At 39.9% G+C, this 16,996-nt stretch overlaps 1 protein-coding gene across 3 annotated transcripts in view; it reads right to left on the reverse strand.

Moving 5' to 3' along the window:
- Positions 1–788: 788 nt before the first annotated feature.
- Positions 789–16,996, reverse strand: part of KCNQ5 (potassium voltage-gated channel subfamily Q member 5) — a 306,072-nt gene continuing 289,864 nt past the window's right edge. For all 3 annotated transcript variants that reach the window (XM_063330168.1, XM_063330167.1, XM_063330166.1), the window contains 4 exons: positions 16,625–16,733; positions 7,747–7,878; positions 6,747–6,873; positions 789–6,347 (listed from right to left, as the gene is read on the reverse strand). In XM_063330168.1, the coding sequence (XP_063186238.1) occupies positions 5,406–6,347; positions 6,747–6,873; positions 7,747–7,878; positions 16,625–16,733 (1,310 nt within the window). In that variant the 3' untranslated portion in view covers positions 789–5,405. The remainder of the gene's footprint in view (positions 6,348–6,746; positions 6,874–7,746; positions 7,879–16,624; positions 16,734–16,996) is intronic.

Consider the following 16,996-nt stretch of genomic DNA (forward strand, 5'->3'; position numbering starts at 1 on the left):
CACGAAGCAAGATGTCCCAGTTTAACACAAGAAGAGCGAGCAAACCTGTTTGCCTTTTTTCCTGTCCTGTGTTTATTTTATAGGCAGAGCTTGGCAGTGTTTACATAGCCTGTGAGTATAAATGGCTGACATGGAAAATCTGCCATTCTGGAGGCTGCATCTTTTAATTTCAGTATCTAAGACTACGTTCAACAGAGAGGTAGGGGTTCACCTATACATGGAAATATTCTGCTCTGATTTTGAAGCCTCCAGGGAAGCAGTGACTTCACCACAAGAAGTCTCAAATACTAAAGCTTATCTTCAGCACACTGCAGGAAGAGCAAAGAAGGCTGTAGTTTGGTGCAGTAGCATTCTAGATCAACTTTCACAATTCGTCACAGAAGAAAGGGCTTCACCTAGGCCTCAAGTTAAACTGAGGTAGTGGATGAGCCTTCTCTTAGGAATCCTGCTGCTCGCGCAGGCCCCTGATTGCTGATCCTGAAGCGATTCCCATTTACATTACAGGGAAGGTAATAATAACTTCCAAACTCATTTTCATAGAGCTGCTAAAACATCTGAAGTTTAAGTAAACTCTGCTGTAAACAGTTACCAGAAACTGAGCATATCAGACTAGTTTGTGCGTGTTTCATTCTAGTAAACTTTCTTTGTGGTGTTTTGGTCCATTTAATAAAAAAATTACAAAACTTCAAAAGGAAAACAACAAGCAAGCTTGAATTTTTTTTTTTTTTTCCTGATAGGTGCTTACACCATACCATCGTTTATGTAAGAAAAAAATCCGCTAAGCATGGTACTTTTCAAATCATTTTTATTAACAACAATATGGATTCAACTTTGTCAAGAAGTTACAATTAACATTGTAATGTACTGGCTAATGTCGTTGCAGTGTCAGTGGAAGCAGCCTTCGTGCTTTCTAAGCCTGTCATAAAACTGGCTTTTTATCTTTCAAAGAAGTAAAAAATGCTTCCAATAGCAGATGAAATTGGGTATGTCTGGAGTTGTCTTATGTGTGGCCACAGCTGAATGAATGGTCACATTTGCATCCAGATGAATGAACAGGAAAATATTACATGCTTCCACTGACGCTGCAGGGGACAATTCTTATTTCAAAAACCAATTAACCTTTTTAGACAGTGACAGCACTTTGTGTGGTGTTGTAATCCATTTGAATTAAGTCGATTAACACACTTGAAAAAAAATGTGAAGCAGAAATATCTGGGGCAAATTCTTTTCTGACCTGTATTTCATTCAAACCTAATGAATCCAAAAGGATTGCATGACATATGAGTCAGGATAAAAGTTGGCCCAGAGAGGCAAGTTCATTCCTGGTATAGGTGGGTTCAGTTCCTTTAAGGTCAGTAGAACTGAGCCTGGTTATCCCAGTGGAGGCTGAACTTCACCCAGTTGGGCAGTGAATTCATTGAAGTCAGTGAAGCCATCCAAGGATGAATTTAGCCTCAGGTGTTTAAACCCTTTTTTCGTTCCTTTGCTGTTATATTTTCTTTTCCTGCTTACTCCTCTTTTCTGATTATTCTCCTTTTCTCTGTGCTTTTAAAAAAATGTCCCTTCTCTTCTTCCCTTTTTACATCAATACTTTGTGCGTTATTTTTTATATAGTCAATGTGACATGGGTAAATTCAGCTAAGTATTAGTTTCCTCAGGAAATAACTGGAATATTACCATTTTCACTTTAAACAGATGCCCAACAAAATAAGGATTTGAATCTGAGCTCCCGATTCAAGAAAAATTCTTGAATTCCATAGAACGCATGAATTCCATAGAATTTTTGCTTGAGAAAGGATTGCAGGTCCCAATCCAGAAATACTACTGTACATCAGATGTTCTACTATACATCAGCAATTCAGTATGATTTGACTTATCACAGAACAGCAGGTGAATTACTCCTCACCATACTATAATGAGAGCAGTCACTCTAAGTAGGATTATCTCAAAAACATATGGAACAACCGTGGGCACTGTGAATAAAAGTGTATGATCTTTGCAATCTTGAACCCTAGGCTAAAACACTATATTCATATTTAAATAAAAAGTATAGATCATATAAGCCAGGAGCAAATACAAATTTTTAAACAAATAATAATCATCAAAACTATTCTTTTCAGTTCTCTCTTCAATCAGGTACAAGAAACATGCTGATCAGAAAACAGTTATTTGGATAAGGCTTAATTCCTGAAGCTCTTACTTAAGTTCAAATTCTCTCTTCAACAATCCCCAAGTGGATTGTAAATCAGAAAAAAATTTGTCCTTTGTCCCTGCTCATCCTTATTAGCAGTCATGAGCTGGACTTCAATAAGCAGCATGGGACAAGACTTGAAAAGGTCCTTCTTTTGTGAAGCCAATGAATGACTGTCAGTCATGACACTGTCTTTTAAAGAGAGAGCGTAGAAACAGGAAACTCCTCATGAGGAAAAATGAGCGAAGCTTATAAAAATCCAAACAAACAAGTCTTCCTCTCCAGAATTTCATATGTTCACTACTCTTTCTATTTTCTATCAATATTATGTTAAAAAATTCCTATATGATAAGACTTGCAGCTACAAAAATAATAATGGTGAGCATAAAAGAAAAAAAAAATTAGGATTTTAAACCATAATTTGAAAAGATAGGATCTTCTGGATTTATTAGTACTTTGTAAAGACATTAACATTTTCATACATAATTTATAGAACTCATTCTTTTGTGCACAAAATTGTATTAAATAAATTAACTTAAAATTAGAAGGACTCAAGCATGTCATTTAAGGCAAAAATACCAAGTTTCCGTGAGATAAATTATCAGCAAAACCCGAGGCCCCGTTTCCGTGCGGGATCAGCAGAGGCGGGGCCAATGCTCCATTCTCCCATTGCCGCCTTCCGGGCTCAATGGGGGTGCAACCCCCTCCATCTGCTGAGGCAGATGAAGGTGGAAGAGTGGTGTCCAAATTCGTGATGCCTTGGTTTTTTTGATCTCGCCAAGGAGAGGGAAGGGAGTTTCATTCCCAACACACAGTTGCCACGTGCCTGATCTCTTGCTCCTTAACTAAACCTAAGCGCAGGTTTATACTTAGGCCATCAGGAGGCTTCGTATGAAAGGCAAGAAAGGCACCAAAAACTGTTAGAAAAAAGAAAGAAAAGCCTAAGAAAACCCAACATGTAAGTTTTTTAAATTTTGGAGTAGTACTTTAAACTTGCAGATCTGTCTGGATGAACTGCACACATTCAAATAAGTTCATAGTTAAATGAACTGAGATGTGGAGAAAACCCTACTTATCCTCACAAAATTGTAATTAGTATGACCAGACTGCACGTAAAAGAAAACAGGAAAGACTGAAGTGGTAAATTGTATGGCAAATCAGTGGTGAGGAAATTGTGCTTCAAGGTGTCTTTCAGGATTTAACAGCTGAAGTTTGCTCCGGCGTAAGCCATGGAACACAGTGTATCATCCGTGGACCCCGTATAACGACACAATATATACACTCTACAGTTTGCATGTACTTTCACATAATAAGGTTATCATGTAACATCCAGGAATACTTCTGTAAAGGAAATATGGAAGCAGAAATAACAATGGTTTCATAGTAAACAGGTCGAGTCCTTCACAATACAATCTACAGCATTTAGCCATGGTTTAAGACTGGAGTGACATTTTTGATGTACGTACTGAGTTCCCAGCAGGTCTGGGCCTTGAGAAGACACTGCCCTGAGTGAGCTGGCACCGGCACCCCCGTACATTTAGTGTTCCTGCTGCTAATGGGAAGCTGAGCCCGAGCCAGGTTGTCTACAAGCCTGTGGTGCAGGTGGGGTATAAATCTGGGGGGAGGACCCGGACAGAAACCTCCTTCAGCTGGGGAGAGCAAAAGCCTGTTTAGGCTCTGCAAGGGTCCTTCCAGTGGCGAAGCCTTGCTGGGGACGTGAAGATGGACACTACCACTGCTCCTGCGTCTCAGCAGAAGTGAGGTGTAGGTTAGGATAAGAAAAAAGGATGTCTCAAACAGGAGTGCTAGGTCCTATGTAGGCTTTGAATTTGAAAACTCGGGTATTTGGAGGAAGGAGTCTGGAGGTCCTTTCTTGGAAAGTTCACAAGAAATGACTGCAGTTGGGACACAGTGTTGAGCTGTAAGTGTGTGACCACTTTCCCCTCCCTCCTCCTCCCCTGTTATTTAAAAAACAAAAACAAACATACAAAAACCCTCTTGCCTTCAGGTTTTTTTTCAGTTAAGGTGGTCTTCCCTACTTCTATTTCCATTTCTGATTGCCCACATGGCATTTTTTTTTTGGAAATAGCACTCAGTATCTGTGACCAACAGTCTGGTTTAAAAAAAAAACAAATCTTTTTGCCTCTTTACCTTCCGTCCTTTAATTTCTGGGATCATTTCCCTTCTTGCCCATCTAAATCCATATTCTTTTTTTTTCTTCATTGATTGTGTTGTCTTTCTCACTTCCCTGTTCTATCCCCTTTAGTTTTACTCTGTACTTTAGTTCCTCATTTTCCCTCCTTTCCCAGCCTTAAGAAGCGCTGTCATGGTTGGGAGGGCAAGGAAAACTGCCAAAATTTCCACAGAAGGAAACACTGCTGCTACAATTAAGGCAGCGCCTGCTTCCTTCCCTCTCCTACTGCTGCCAAAATGTTTCAGATTCAGAAGACAGCTCCTCCATGAGGCTGGAAGAAGGAGAGATTCCCCTGAATTTTCAGCGCAGTCACCCAGGTTATCCATTTCTGAGGCCAGCCTCAACCCTTAAAATAAAAACTTTTCATAGCAAAATAATGTTCTCGTTATAAAGAACAATGCGATAGTGGTCTGTCAGGTGCTTTTGCCACAGCACAAAATCACCAAAAATCGGATGGATATTAATGTACTGTTCTTCAGAGTTAAGAATAACTGATTACTGATGAGCTCATGGGTGTATCTTGCAACTGGCAGCCATTTCTAATCCCATATTACTGGTTTCCTTGGTACCTTGCTAGCAGCTGTAGATAATTTTTTTTTGTTGTAAACATAAACTATCATCTAAATCAGGACATTATATATATATATTTAATTAGTTCAGAAGCAAAGTGCTTTAAACCTTACGATTTTGACTTCTGCTTTGTAGAAACAGCACTAGGTCTAAATGCTCAAATTTTTGCTTTTTGATACATCCTGCAGCATTAGCTTTGTAGGCAACTCGTCGTTTAAACCTACTGTACTACATGAAAGGTTGCCGTACTGTAGGTGTAAATTTGAACGTTAGCCTTCACTTGAACATGCATTTTCATGCAACTAGGAGATATGGGCTCATTCAACTGCTTCTCAGATTCATCCTGATTTTTGTGATTTTTATCTTATTAAAAAGGCTCTCAAAACAGTTCATGCTATGATATGTATGACTAGAGGAATGACCCAGCCAATGAAGAAAGCCCACAAGCTGTTATTTAAGTTTGACGTGGAGCAGATTGAGTGCTTCTGTACCGTCCCCTGGCTTGCAAATGCTTTGAGATGATCTTGATATTCCAGTCCTCAGAGAGTCAGCAGAGAGAGTTGTTTCCACTAACGGGCGCGAGATGGCTTCAGTAGTCTCTGTTCCTGCCTCTGTCTCCAACTCTTCGTCAGTTATAAATAATTTTGACTCCCTCCATTTGGAGTATACGTCTTGGCTACCTCTGGAACCACTGGAGTCACTGCCAGCAATCTGTACATTCAGTTCTTCTGTCGACTGTATAAGGTTCTGTACAGATAAAGATTTTCCTAAATCCATTTGCACCACAGGTTTAACTGAGAGCAAAGGTTCCCCTTCTATATCCAGACTTTTCCTCCATGCGAGATCCTTTGTCGCACTGGGCTGTGCGACTTGTCCGTTATCCTTTGATGCAACAAGGCAAGCGGTGACATCGGAAACATTTTCCTGCGTGGTTACAGGAATAATATGAACGGGCTCAGGCCTATTGATATGCTTCATTGATGAGAAGGGTGGTATTTGTAATGTTGTTGGAGTTGCTGGCTTAGTTGCCTGGTTTATTTGGTTTGATGAATTATTAACTGTTGCAGGTCCATCGTTTGGCACTTGCGTTGCTTGACTATGCATAGCTGGACTAAAAGCATAGTAAGCCTGAGTGCTGAATTCATTTGGTGTCAGTATAAGCTGTAGGCCACGAGGCAGGTTGGCACTAGCAGATCTGGATACACATCCACTAATTTGTGCAGAATTAGACAAATCTTTGCTGTCTGATGGACTCTGGTAATCAGAAGTCTGCTCACACTCAAAAGCCGGCATTTGAAACGAAGCCAGAGTGAGCGCGGATGCAGATCCTTTTCGCAAAACTTGTTGATAAATATCTAATAGACAGTCCAGTTTTGACTCAATGGATTGTACCTACAGGAGGAGAGGAAAAGGTTAACATTAATGCCAAATACTAATTTAAAATATTTGGAACCCAAGCAAAGGGAAGATGTGGCTGATGAAGAGAAAAATGGAAGGAGCTTGGTAGGCACTATTGACTCTTGAAAAATAATGTCAAAAGCCATGTAGATATTTCATAAGCAAGCTGATAAAAGGGAAAAAAAATTAGTAACCTGCGATTTTTCCTTCCTTATTTTTCTGTACATGGAAGACGATTAAGGTAATACAATTCATACCAATTTCATTTCATCATGTAAATAAAGCAGATATTAGAAAAAAAATATTTTACCTGTCCAGCCTTTGAAACTGGAAATAAAATACACAAAAGGCATGAGCAATAGAGCAAGACAAAGTGACAAATAATCACTCTACCTGTTTCTCCACCTTGACTACGCGCCCTAACATACTGAGGTCATCGGTTGTCTCATTCTCTGCAGGATTCTTTTCTCTGCTTCTTTTATCTGCTGTGATTTGTCCTTTCCCAAGAATTTGGTCAACGCTGTAAGAGAAATCAAAAGCTGCTGTGATTCCTGAAAACGGTGAGGATATGGAAGCGCTTTAAAAATGAAAATCACAGTACTTCAGAGAAGCAATTGAGAAAAAAGACAATTTTATTAATTAAGAAAAAAAAAAAGAGAGTGATTTTTGAGCATTTCTTTTCCATTGGTACTAACCGGGGCCCAGAACTTAGCCATCATCTGGGAGATCCGGGGCTAGACTTGCTGAGAGGGTGAGAGAGGAGGTGGCCTCCCCAGTAGCCTGATGCTGGGGAGGGGGAACAGGTGTACCAGTGCCACCCTCAGCTCTCTGGTCCTGACAGCAGCATCGAGTCCTGGGAAACTGGTCAGTTTGAAGCAGGAAGCTCAGCCCTGATACTGGTAATGGTACACATGATGCAGTGTTGTATTTTGTTGTTTTGTTTTTTTTTTTTAATTATTGTTGCTGGGAATCTAGAACATAAAAACTACACAAATACTACATTACCAGTAGTTCCCAATTTCTTTTATGTGAAAAGAGGAAGTCTGGGATGGGAGAAAGGCAGTCCTCAGCATTTACCCCACCCTTTTGGCAACCTCATGACTAAATTCCTTGTTTATGAAGGGACTTTTCAGATAAAGGATTACCTTTTATATTGTTCCGACTTCCATTTTCTGGGGCCAATTAGATATATGGGGTTTTGTTTGTTTTTACCCACAATGTAATTTCTGGCTCAGCTGTGTTTGCAGGAAGACAGGCTGGGCTGAAGCATGGATGGCAATTTGTACCCAAATATAACACGTCATATAAATATATAAACATCACCAATATTCATTATGCAGTGAATGACATAAGATAAGATGCTTATGCAGAGCAGAAATTATTCTTTCCTTACCGTGACTGAAGACTCTTAATCCTGCATAACATGTCTAGATGACCTGCTGAGTACTGTTCAATGACATCTTTGACGTCATATGGACGAAGTGTTTCCTTAAACTTTCTCTTCGCAACATGAAATTTCATAATTCTGTGGGGAAAAAGCATTTCACTGATTAATCTTCAACAGCTGTGAAACAATACAATATATTCCACTCACAAAATTTGACAGCTAATTTTAAAATGGAAGATATTTTCAATACAGCTTGTGCAAGTGAACTTTTACCTTTACAAAATTGGTTTCGGAAGTACAAATGTGTAAGTAGAAACAGATTGTGCCTTTGAATTGTTAGGTAAGAGACACCAGGCAACGCTATTTTAAAGAGCAGAGAGCGTGTTTAGTTTATCGATATACACCTATTTGACTTTTTTATGCTAGGTGCCTGATTTGAAAGGTGCTGAAGTACATGCTTAATTTAAACCTGGGATTAGTCCCACTGACTTTATTGAGATATTCTGTAAGCTGCGTTTGTGCTGAAGCTATTTCTCTCCTTGTTAGAGGAAAGATTCGCCTAACAAGTTGATTGCACCAATTTAAATAATAGTATTCTTTTTCTGGAGCTCATTTTAAGTTCTTTCCTTTCTGTTTTGTAAAAAATTTCAATTTATGCACCCAATTAATGTTTCATCAGTGTTTATTTTTAATTAATGTTCAGGCCTAAGTATTTGTTTTTAATTTATTTTGCAGACTTAAGATCAAACTTGCAGGCTGAAGAGAATTTTTCGCATTTGTTACATATTGAAATCTATGGAAATTACTGTTTAATTAGCATTGGTGATTTTGTTTTCCTTGAATTTTACTGCAGAATACCAAGTATCAGATAACAGTAAATATCCAAAAATTGATGAATGGCATATGTTTTTTATGTGCACAGAAATTTGCACAAGTTTCTGGGATGCTTATGTCAATATGTGATGTCCACTAAGTAGCTCCTCTTAAATAATAGAAATGACAAATTTGGAAAGTCAATGACAGTGAGCTGATTTTCCAGGTCAGCTGGTAACAGCCGCGGTTCTCCTCGGTTTACGTGAGGACTGTGGAAGAGAGAACCGTGTGAGAGCTGGGACAGAAGTCAAGGGATCAGGTGCGTTGGCCATTCTGGTCTGTGTTACAGAGCTTATGAATCCCCATTAGGGCCAAACTGCTGATATTGTTTGCTGTCTGTTGCAATTAAAAAAGAGAGACAGTGAATTGGTGTCCTATTCCAAATCCCAATATTTCATGCTAATGTATTCCCTCTGTGTTTATCGTGGTATGTATAAGACAATGAATGATAATAAAAAGCAAAAAAATGGCCTTCACTCTGTGATAAATTAGATAAGTAGTGTTTTAGTGGAAGAATTTAGGAAAACCATACTATTTATTGTTAGGACAGACATAATGTATGTAGAGTCAGATTAATAATATAGAGTGATCCTCTACTGTTTTCTGTATTGTACGTAAATGTTCTTCCAAACAATATCAGCCTTTTCCCAGAGTGCTTAGTTCTTGATATTTCTCATTCTGGTAACTTCCAGTTAAAAATGAGATTGCTTGTCACTGGTATAGAGCTTGAAGTATGATACTGATTATAGAAATTAAAAATGGAAAAGGTCCATTAGGAGAAGTCCATCACTTTGACAGTTCAGGACTGAATTTCCATGCAGTTTTAAATATGTCAGATGATGCACTTTCCTCTTTTCCATTGTCAGCCAGTTCCACAGACTAATGGCTTTTGGCATCTTTTATAATCTGAAGGCCTCTGAAGCTCGGATGCAGATTTTTTTTTCTTTTTAGCTGTCAAATGATGCCCAGATGCTCTGTTCGTAATAGTCTGGCAGCGCAGACAGTCTCCTGGAATCTAGTTCTTTATTCAGGTTACGAAGAGTAAATGATGTAGCTGACATACAAGAAAGTATATTTTTTCTTGTTATTATTCTCTCTGTTTTGGTAATCACAATTTTTTACTTCATGCTCTTGATAAAGCAAAAATATGAAACTCTGTTAGAAAAGCTGAGCCAGAGGATTAATAGCATAATTGAAGACAACTGAATTTGCCACAACTGGGTGATTTTACAAGAGAAGAGACAGAAGACTGATTTTCATTAACAGCCACAGAAGCTTCTTAATCAGTGTGCACACTGCTTTGCAGCTTTGCAACAGGTTTTTTGGTTATCTAGGCAGTTCGTTCATAGTGTTTAGAAGTCAAACGCAAGACCAAAAGCATCACGGCTGTATCAGTGAGGTGTAACTGTACTATTTCTGGTTTAGGCATTAGCTCATGTGATGCTCTCGTAATTAACTTCACCAGGGTTTGGAACAGACCCATATTGCTTACTCCTTTTTGCTTCAAATATACGGAATTTTACAAAAACTGTGCAAAAACCTGAAGGGTTATAAAAGGCTGGCTCTTTAAAATCCTGAAAGTTAATAAGAAACAGAAAACCTGACTTCTTTCAGTGATGGAGCCTAGCAACTGCTTTGCAGTTATTAATTTTAGCTGATTCTCCGTAGTTATTTACTGTCAATTTTAAAAATTCATTTCTCTTTCTATATCTCGAAATAACTACGCAATTGAACTTCATAGACTTGAGCACCCATCCTGAAAGATTATTGCAACTATATAGAGGATATTTGAAAGTAATGAACAAAAAAAGCCTTTGAGGTTCCTTCATTCGTGCTTCTAGAATAAAATGTTGCTCATTTTGGTGCGTTCCTGTGTGATAAAAACGAAGGGTTCAGTTATGCGGGCACAGGTGGATAACCTACCCGTAAAAAAACGGGAAAATGAGCACAAGGTTCTTCATACCCCAAGTATTTGAAGCACCAGCCCTTGACCCAAAACAGGAGGAACAGGGGAAATGACAATTCGGTCTGTCTTTTCTGGTTATACCACAAGGGGGCAAACGAGACTCATCATAAACGAAACGGAGTCGCCACGGGCAATACTGAACCGCTGGTACTGACCACAAGGCAGTAATTGAAAGTAAGAATTAACCCCCAAACCCGAAGCCTGTAGTCCCCATGATTTTTTAAAACACTATTTGTATTTCTAAATCGCTGCATGCCGTGTAGCGAGGGGGTATTTTATAACTGAAATCTAACGTGATCGACGATACACGGCTGTAAACTTACTCAAGTCACAAATGTGACAATTTTCCGGTGAGACTTAGCTATAAAAAGTAGCCTGTTTCAATGATGCATCCAGAGGAGAGTAGAAAAAAAAGTCTTTTGTGTTGAATTAGACCAATATATCAAAGTGCTTTGCCTATAGTTAATGTCTAAACCGCAGGTCCCACTAACCTTTACGTGCACTGATAATTGTAGAAAGTGACAGGCCCAGGACCAACTTTGTCTTATAGACCTCTAGCAGCCAAAAGGAGCATCCATTTCATTTAACTCTTGTCAAATGCAGGATCAGCACCGATCTAGAATTACACTGTTTTCTGAACCCGTAGGTTGCATATCTTTCCTGGCATTTACTGCATTTTATTTTCTGTTCATGTTGCCCCTTCCAGTATTAAAAGCTATTCTGCTTGTCATTAGTGCACTTTACTGAGACTGGCACCAAGACAGAACATCTCTAATCCTCTGTGCAGCCCTGTCGTACTCCTGCTATTTTTTTTAAACCTGTATCTTGTCAGTCTTGTCAATATCTCAGGAAGAAATAGAGCTTGATTCTTCTGGGATTCATAGAATCATAGAATTATCTAGGTTGCAAGGGACCCTTAAGATGATCGAGTCCAACCATCAGCCTAACTCTGACAAAACCACCACTGAACCATGTCTCTAAGCACCACGTCTACCCGTCTTTTAAATACCTCCAGGGATGGCGATTCCACCGCTTCCCTGGGCAGCCTGTTCCCATGTTTGATAACCCTTTTGGTGTAGAAATTTTTCCTTAATATCCAATCTAAACCTCCCTTGCCTTAAAGATTAAAAAGCAGGCAGGTTGTTTTACCCATAGCTAGGTGAGGTGCCCACAGGTTGTTTTCTCACTTTACTACCTCAGGAAAGCAGGTGCACACAAAGATGTAATTTTGATGGTTCCTCCATCTCTCTACCCTTGGCTTGCCAAATAACCCTTCTTCCTGGTAAACTGCAACATGCAGAAGATATCGGGATCCAATACAGGGAGTCCAACAGACAAAAGTTGAGAGATAGTTCCACGATGTGTGGGGTGAGTGGGTCAAAATTGCCTCCTGCCTCTCCTGGACTGACCCATCCCCGAGGAGCCAGAGACATTGTTTTCTGCCAAGCACAGTGCTGTCGTAGCGAAGGACACATCTAAGAGCCTTGCCTAGACTCTGTAGACCATCTGGGCGTAAAATGCACAATTTAATATGGGATTTAGAAGAAATAGAGGATTCTGAAACACCACCAAATTCATAACGGCTGCTAAAATGACATTTTGTAGGTGTAGCAGCAACATTTCAAAGACTAAACATAAGTGGTAAATTATATTTTCCTTCTTTGGCTATTAAATATGTATGGCTATTCAACTATACAGCTTATCAGCTCAAGAATTCTCAAGTTTCATTATGTTTAGCTACATTTATTATTATTATTTCTTATTAACAACAAATGAAAACATATCTATGCAATCACTAGAGATAAAGAGAGGAAAGACCTCTTAGGTCAGCAAGTTCATCTTCCTGCCATTGCAGTTATTTCCTACTGCACATTTATTTATGCTTCTCAAATCTAATTTTATATTCCATAAATAGTAAAATAATCCCATCATTTCCATTGTGGAGAGTATTACAGAATTTAGTGCCTCTTGCTATGAAAAATGATCAGAGACATCGCAATATATGGAAACAAGGTATCCTCATCTTCTTTTTAGTCTCTTTTATATACATCCATCATTGTGAACTAACAGATAGAGCTGGAAAATGCAATGTTGTTTTGTTAGTCTCCAAGAACTCTGCAGGATATTAATGGCTTTTAGTTCACGACAAGACTAGGGCCAGTTGAGTAGTGCTATAAAAGCCTGCTGGCACAAAGGCTCAATGTACTGCTAGCAAGAACAGCTTTGTGCACTGCTGTGATCCCAGGCAGAGGCTGCAAGGAGCAGGACTGATGCCCAAGGCGTGCTGTGGAGCACACCACGTTTCACCATGCTACTCACCTGTTCCCTGCTCCCCAACATTTATCCTGGGTTGCATCAAAAGAAGCGTGGCCAGCAGGTTGAGGGAGGTGATTCTCTCCCTCCACTCTGCTCTCGTGGGGCTCTGCCTGGAGTACTGCATCCAGCTCTGGGGCCCCCAACATAAGAAGGACATGGACCTGTTGGAGAGGGTCTGCAGGAGGGCCACGAGGATGATCAGAGGGCTGGAGCACCTCTCCCATCAGGCTGATGAGAGAGTTGGTGTTATTCAGCCTGGAGAAGAGAAGGCTCCAGGGAGACCTTGTAGTGGCCTTCCAGGACTTAAAGAGGGCCTACAGGAAAGCTGGAGTGGGACTTTTTACAAGGGCATGTAGTGACAGGATGAGGGGTAATGGCTTCAAACTGGAAGAGGATATATTTAGATTAGATATCAGGAAGAAATTTATCACTGTGATGGTGGTGAGACACTGGAACAGGTTGCCCAGGGAGGTTGTGGATGCCCCATCCCTGGAGGTGTTCAAGGCGAGGCTGGATGGGGCTTTGAGCAGCCTGGTCTAGTGGGAGGTGTCCCTGCCCATGGCAGGGGGTTGGAACTAGATGATCTTTACGGTCATTCCTTAAAGATTCCAACGTAAACCATTTTATGATTCTATGATAACACTGTGTAAATGCATCAAGCAGATTTTTCTTACTTTCTCTACTGCCTCAGTTGATCTTTCCTGATGGAGAGTTTGTAGTAAGGGTGGTGGTGGAGGGGGCTGCACAAGAGATGGGGCTGTGGAAGGCTCAGCTTGAGGGGCTTTAAGAGAAGACTGGCAGCTTGACATGTTACTGGACAGCTCTGCCCAGTGGGTCTTCAGTAAGACTGGTAGGGGGTCCTATTTTTGGAAAGGGCCAATGTGTTAAAAAATTGAAGTGGTTTTCAGGAAAAGACTATTTTCTCCGTCTCCTGTTTTGACCATTTCAAAATTAAGGTTTCGGGGTGTTTTATGGTTAAAATCAAAAAGTTGTTTTGAAGAATAAGGTAGTCCTGGGAAAGATGTAAATAAGCAAGTTCAAAACTGAAGCAGTACACTTTGAAATTACTGAAACGAAAGATTCTAACTATCCCAGTTTTCATCTTTTGGTACTTCAAGGCTGTCCAACCTAAGAGTAACCAGCATATTCTAGATTCCTTTCACAGAAAAAAACCCAGTTCTTTCTGATTACAAAACTGAGAGAGGTCCTACCTCTGTAAACCCCCAGGCATGAATTAATTTTGCTAATTTCATTTTTTCCCCAAAACAAAAGGACCATTTGCATTGTAAAACAATTTGTACCCAGCTCTAAGCAGGAAAAAAAATAATTACTCTCCCTTATTGCAATTTTTCAAGGTGATGTAGCCACAATGGATTCAGCTGTATGTGCTTACATTTGGGGTCTTTTGCGTAGTGTCTCATGAAGCTATGCAAGTACCTTCTGTCTTCATCTGCTCCTGTGTACCAGCATGAAAGGAAAAACAGCCTCCACCCTCCCCCAGTGCCTTTGCAATTCAAAGCCGTTGCTAAAAACGAACTTCAAAATGAGGCACAAAGTTTCCATATAGGCAGATGTTATCATCTTGAAATTCTACAGTTACTATATAGTGTCTCAGATCCTTCTTCAGATGTTTGCATAGATGCCAGTCTAGTCAGGTAACAGATACTCTGAATAATAAGAAAGAGGAGTATCAGCTACCTGATGAACTGAATTATCAGTCTCTTGATTTTGAGAGATTAAGGTATAGCATTAAACAGAAGTCAGAAGATCATACCACATTACTGCTTTACAGATCTCAAACAAAGGTATGTTTATGAAGCAAGAGGCATGTGCTGCTTGTAATCTAGTGAAACACTAATATTTGCAGGGAGAGATGGGAGACATTCATTACTTGATAGCAAGTGGAGGTGCAGAATTCTTATTCTCAGCCTCAGGGCTGAAACGAGTTGGTGTTTGGTAAGCCAAGTGTGCAGAGAAAAAGTTAGAGGTAATCTAAAAAGCTGACTCTTATCAGTTCAATAGTGCACGTCTGGAACAATCAAACTGTTGCATCTTTGCTCTTCTTATTAGGACATTTCTGCAGATGGCACTGTGGAGAAAGTTTGACAACTAGGTCCTTCACATTTGGTTACTTTCCATTTCAACTGATAATTACCAGGAGAACCAGGCAAAGCAGCAGGTGATGATGCACTGAACAATCCAGTGGTGCCTTTGAAAACAAGCTCTATGAATTTAGTATCAAAATGTCAAGTTGATCTTGAGGAATCTGGACAGAATTAAGAATGAGATGACCATTGGTATCACTTGGCAGTACAGTGCCAAGGTGCACTTGGAGCCAAGAGTCAACCAGTCTGTTTAAAATGCAACATCGCAGACAAGGATCTTTGGCACCACAGCCAATGAATTATGCTGATTGTTCCTAATTTGAGCACTTTCCATTTGAAGGAATAGCTCGTCCTTGTAGGTGGGTTTCCACTGTGTAGAAGGATTTCTGTCCCCTGCTGTAACATTGCTGGCAAGAGATGGTTCTCGGCAGTGACATTTGAGTTGCCGGTTGCAGCGGCTGTGGACATGGACCTGGTATCTGACATGTCCTCTGAGGTCATTTCCAGGCAGGTTGGAAAAATGGTTGGAACAGATGTGTGCAAGTGATCTGCCAAGCTGTCTGTGCTAGTAGGAAAGTGCTAGAAACAGCCTTACTCACTATCCGTCTCTATTGGCAATCAGGGGAAAAAGGGGAAGGAAGTACAAGTGCCCTGTCGGTTACCACTCTATGATATTATTTGATAAAGAGCTCGAGTTCTTTCTTCCCCTAGTGCTGACAGAACTAAGGTGAGAGTCTCCCTGCAGGAAAACATCATCTTTCCATAGGGTTTTGAAGAAAACCCCCGCGGCTGCTGCCTGCCTGCGCAAGAAGGGCGCTGGGCGCTGATGTGGCCGTGACGCAGAGCCAGTGGGGTGACCCCCAGCAATAACCTGGGGCTCCCTGTCAGCAGAAAGGGGATGCCTGAGCTCTTCTTCCTTGTCAATTTACTCCTTATGGCAGGAATTTGGCCTGCCAGGTTTTGCACTTCCAAATATTCAGGAAGATGAAGAGCCTTGTCAGTCTCAGGAGGGTGAATGCTAAGTTTAAGCTTTCATTGCAGGTAATTTTCTAAGTTTTGATGCAGTTTGCTACTTTCTTGGAAAAGAAGGAGACTATTAGTTTTAAATTATTGGGGTTATATTTAGTTCAACGGATAGTGGCAGGCAAAGCTTTGCACAACTGAATAAATGTAATTATTCTGCTGTTACCAGAAGAAAGTGGCAATGAAAGTCACATGACAGACAGTTTCAGGAATATGAAAATGCAAAAAAACCCTAAAGTTTTAAAGAAAATCACTTTTCCAGGCACAGTGATATACATTCAGTAAAACTCCGTCAAACTGGATTACAGTAGTTTGGATTACAGGAGATATAGTGGAAACCAGCATTCATTACTCTCCTTCTGAGTCAAATCATGTAAATTTTTTGACATTGAAAAGCTGATAACAGAACAGATAAAATATTTTTACTTGTAAATACAATACTGATGAAAAGGAAGCATAAATAAACTATATTAGCATTAGTTACATAATAAATATACACATGTAATAAGTTCAACTACCATTTTACTAACTGACATGCAGTTAATTAGTACTTTAATTAAGGAAATCTCAAATATTTATTCATTCAGTATTTTTTACTCACCTGATTGCTCTGATGACAGTTTTAAGAGCAGGGGTGAGATCTTCTACTGACACATCACACTGGCACCCTTTATCATCGTAAACATCATCTGTTCCAAGACTGGTGTCAGCTGCAAAATACAAGAGTGGACTAAACAAGCAGCATTTAAAAATCTCTTCCTTGGCGTTTTCTAACCGCCTGCACAGTGGTTCTGGAAAAAGAAGGACTACAAATCAAATAAGACAGAGCTTCATCAGTTTATGAACTATATGATGCACTTGTCTGTCTCTGTGCCTGTGTCATAAAAGGCCTGGGTATTCTCCAGTGTAAATAGTAAAAGTTAGAAAGGAAGAAAGCCCTGTTATTTTTCAAATAAATTAACAGTTTAGTACC

Source organism: Chroicocephalus ridibundus, chromosome 3 (assembly GCF_963924245.1).
Source record: "Chroicocephalus ridibundus chromosome 3, bChrRid1.1, whole genome shotgun sequence".
Classification (NCBI taxonomy): Eukaryota; Metazoa; Chordata; class Aves; order Charadriiformes; family Laridae; genus Chroicocephalus; species Chroicocephalus ridibundus.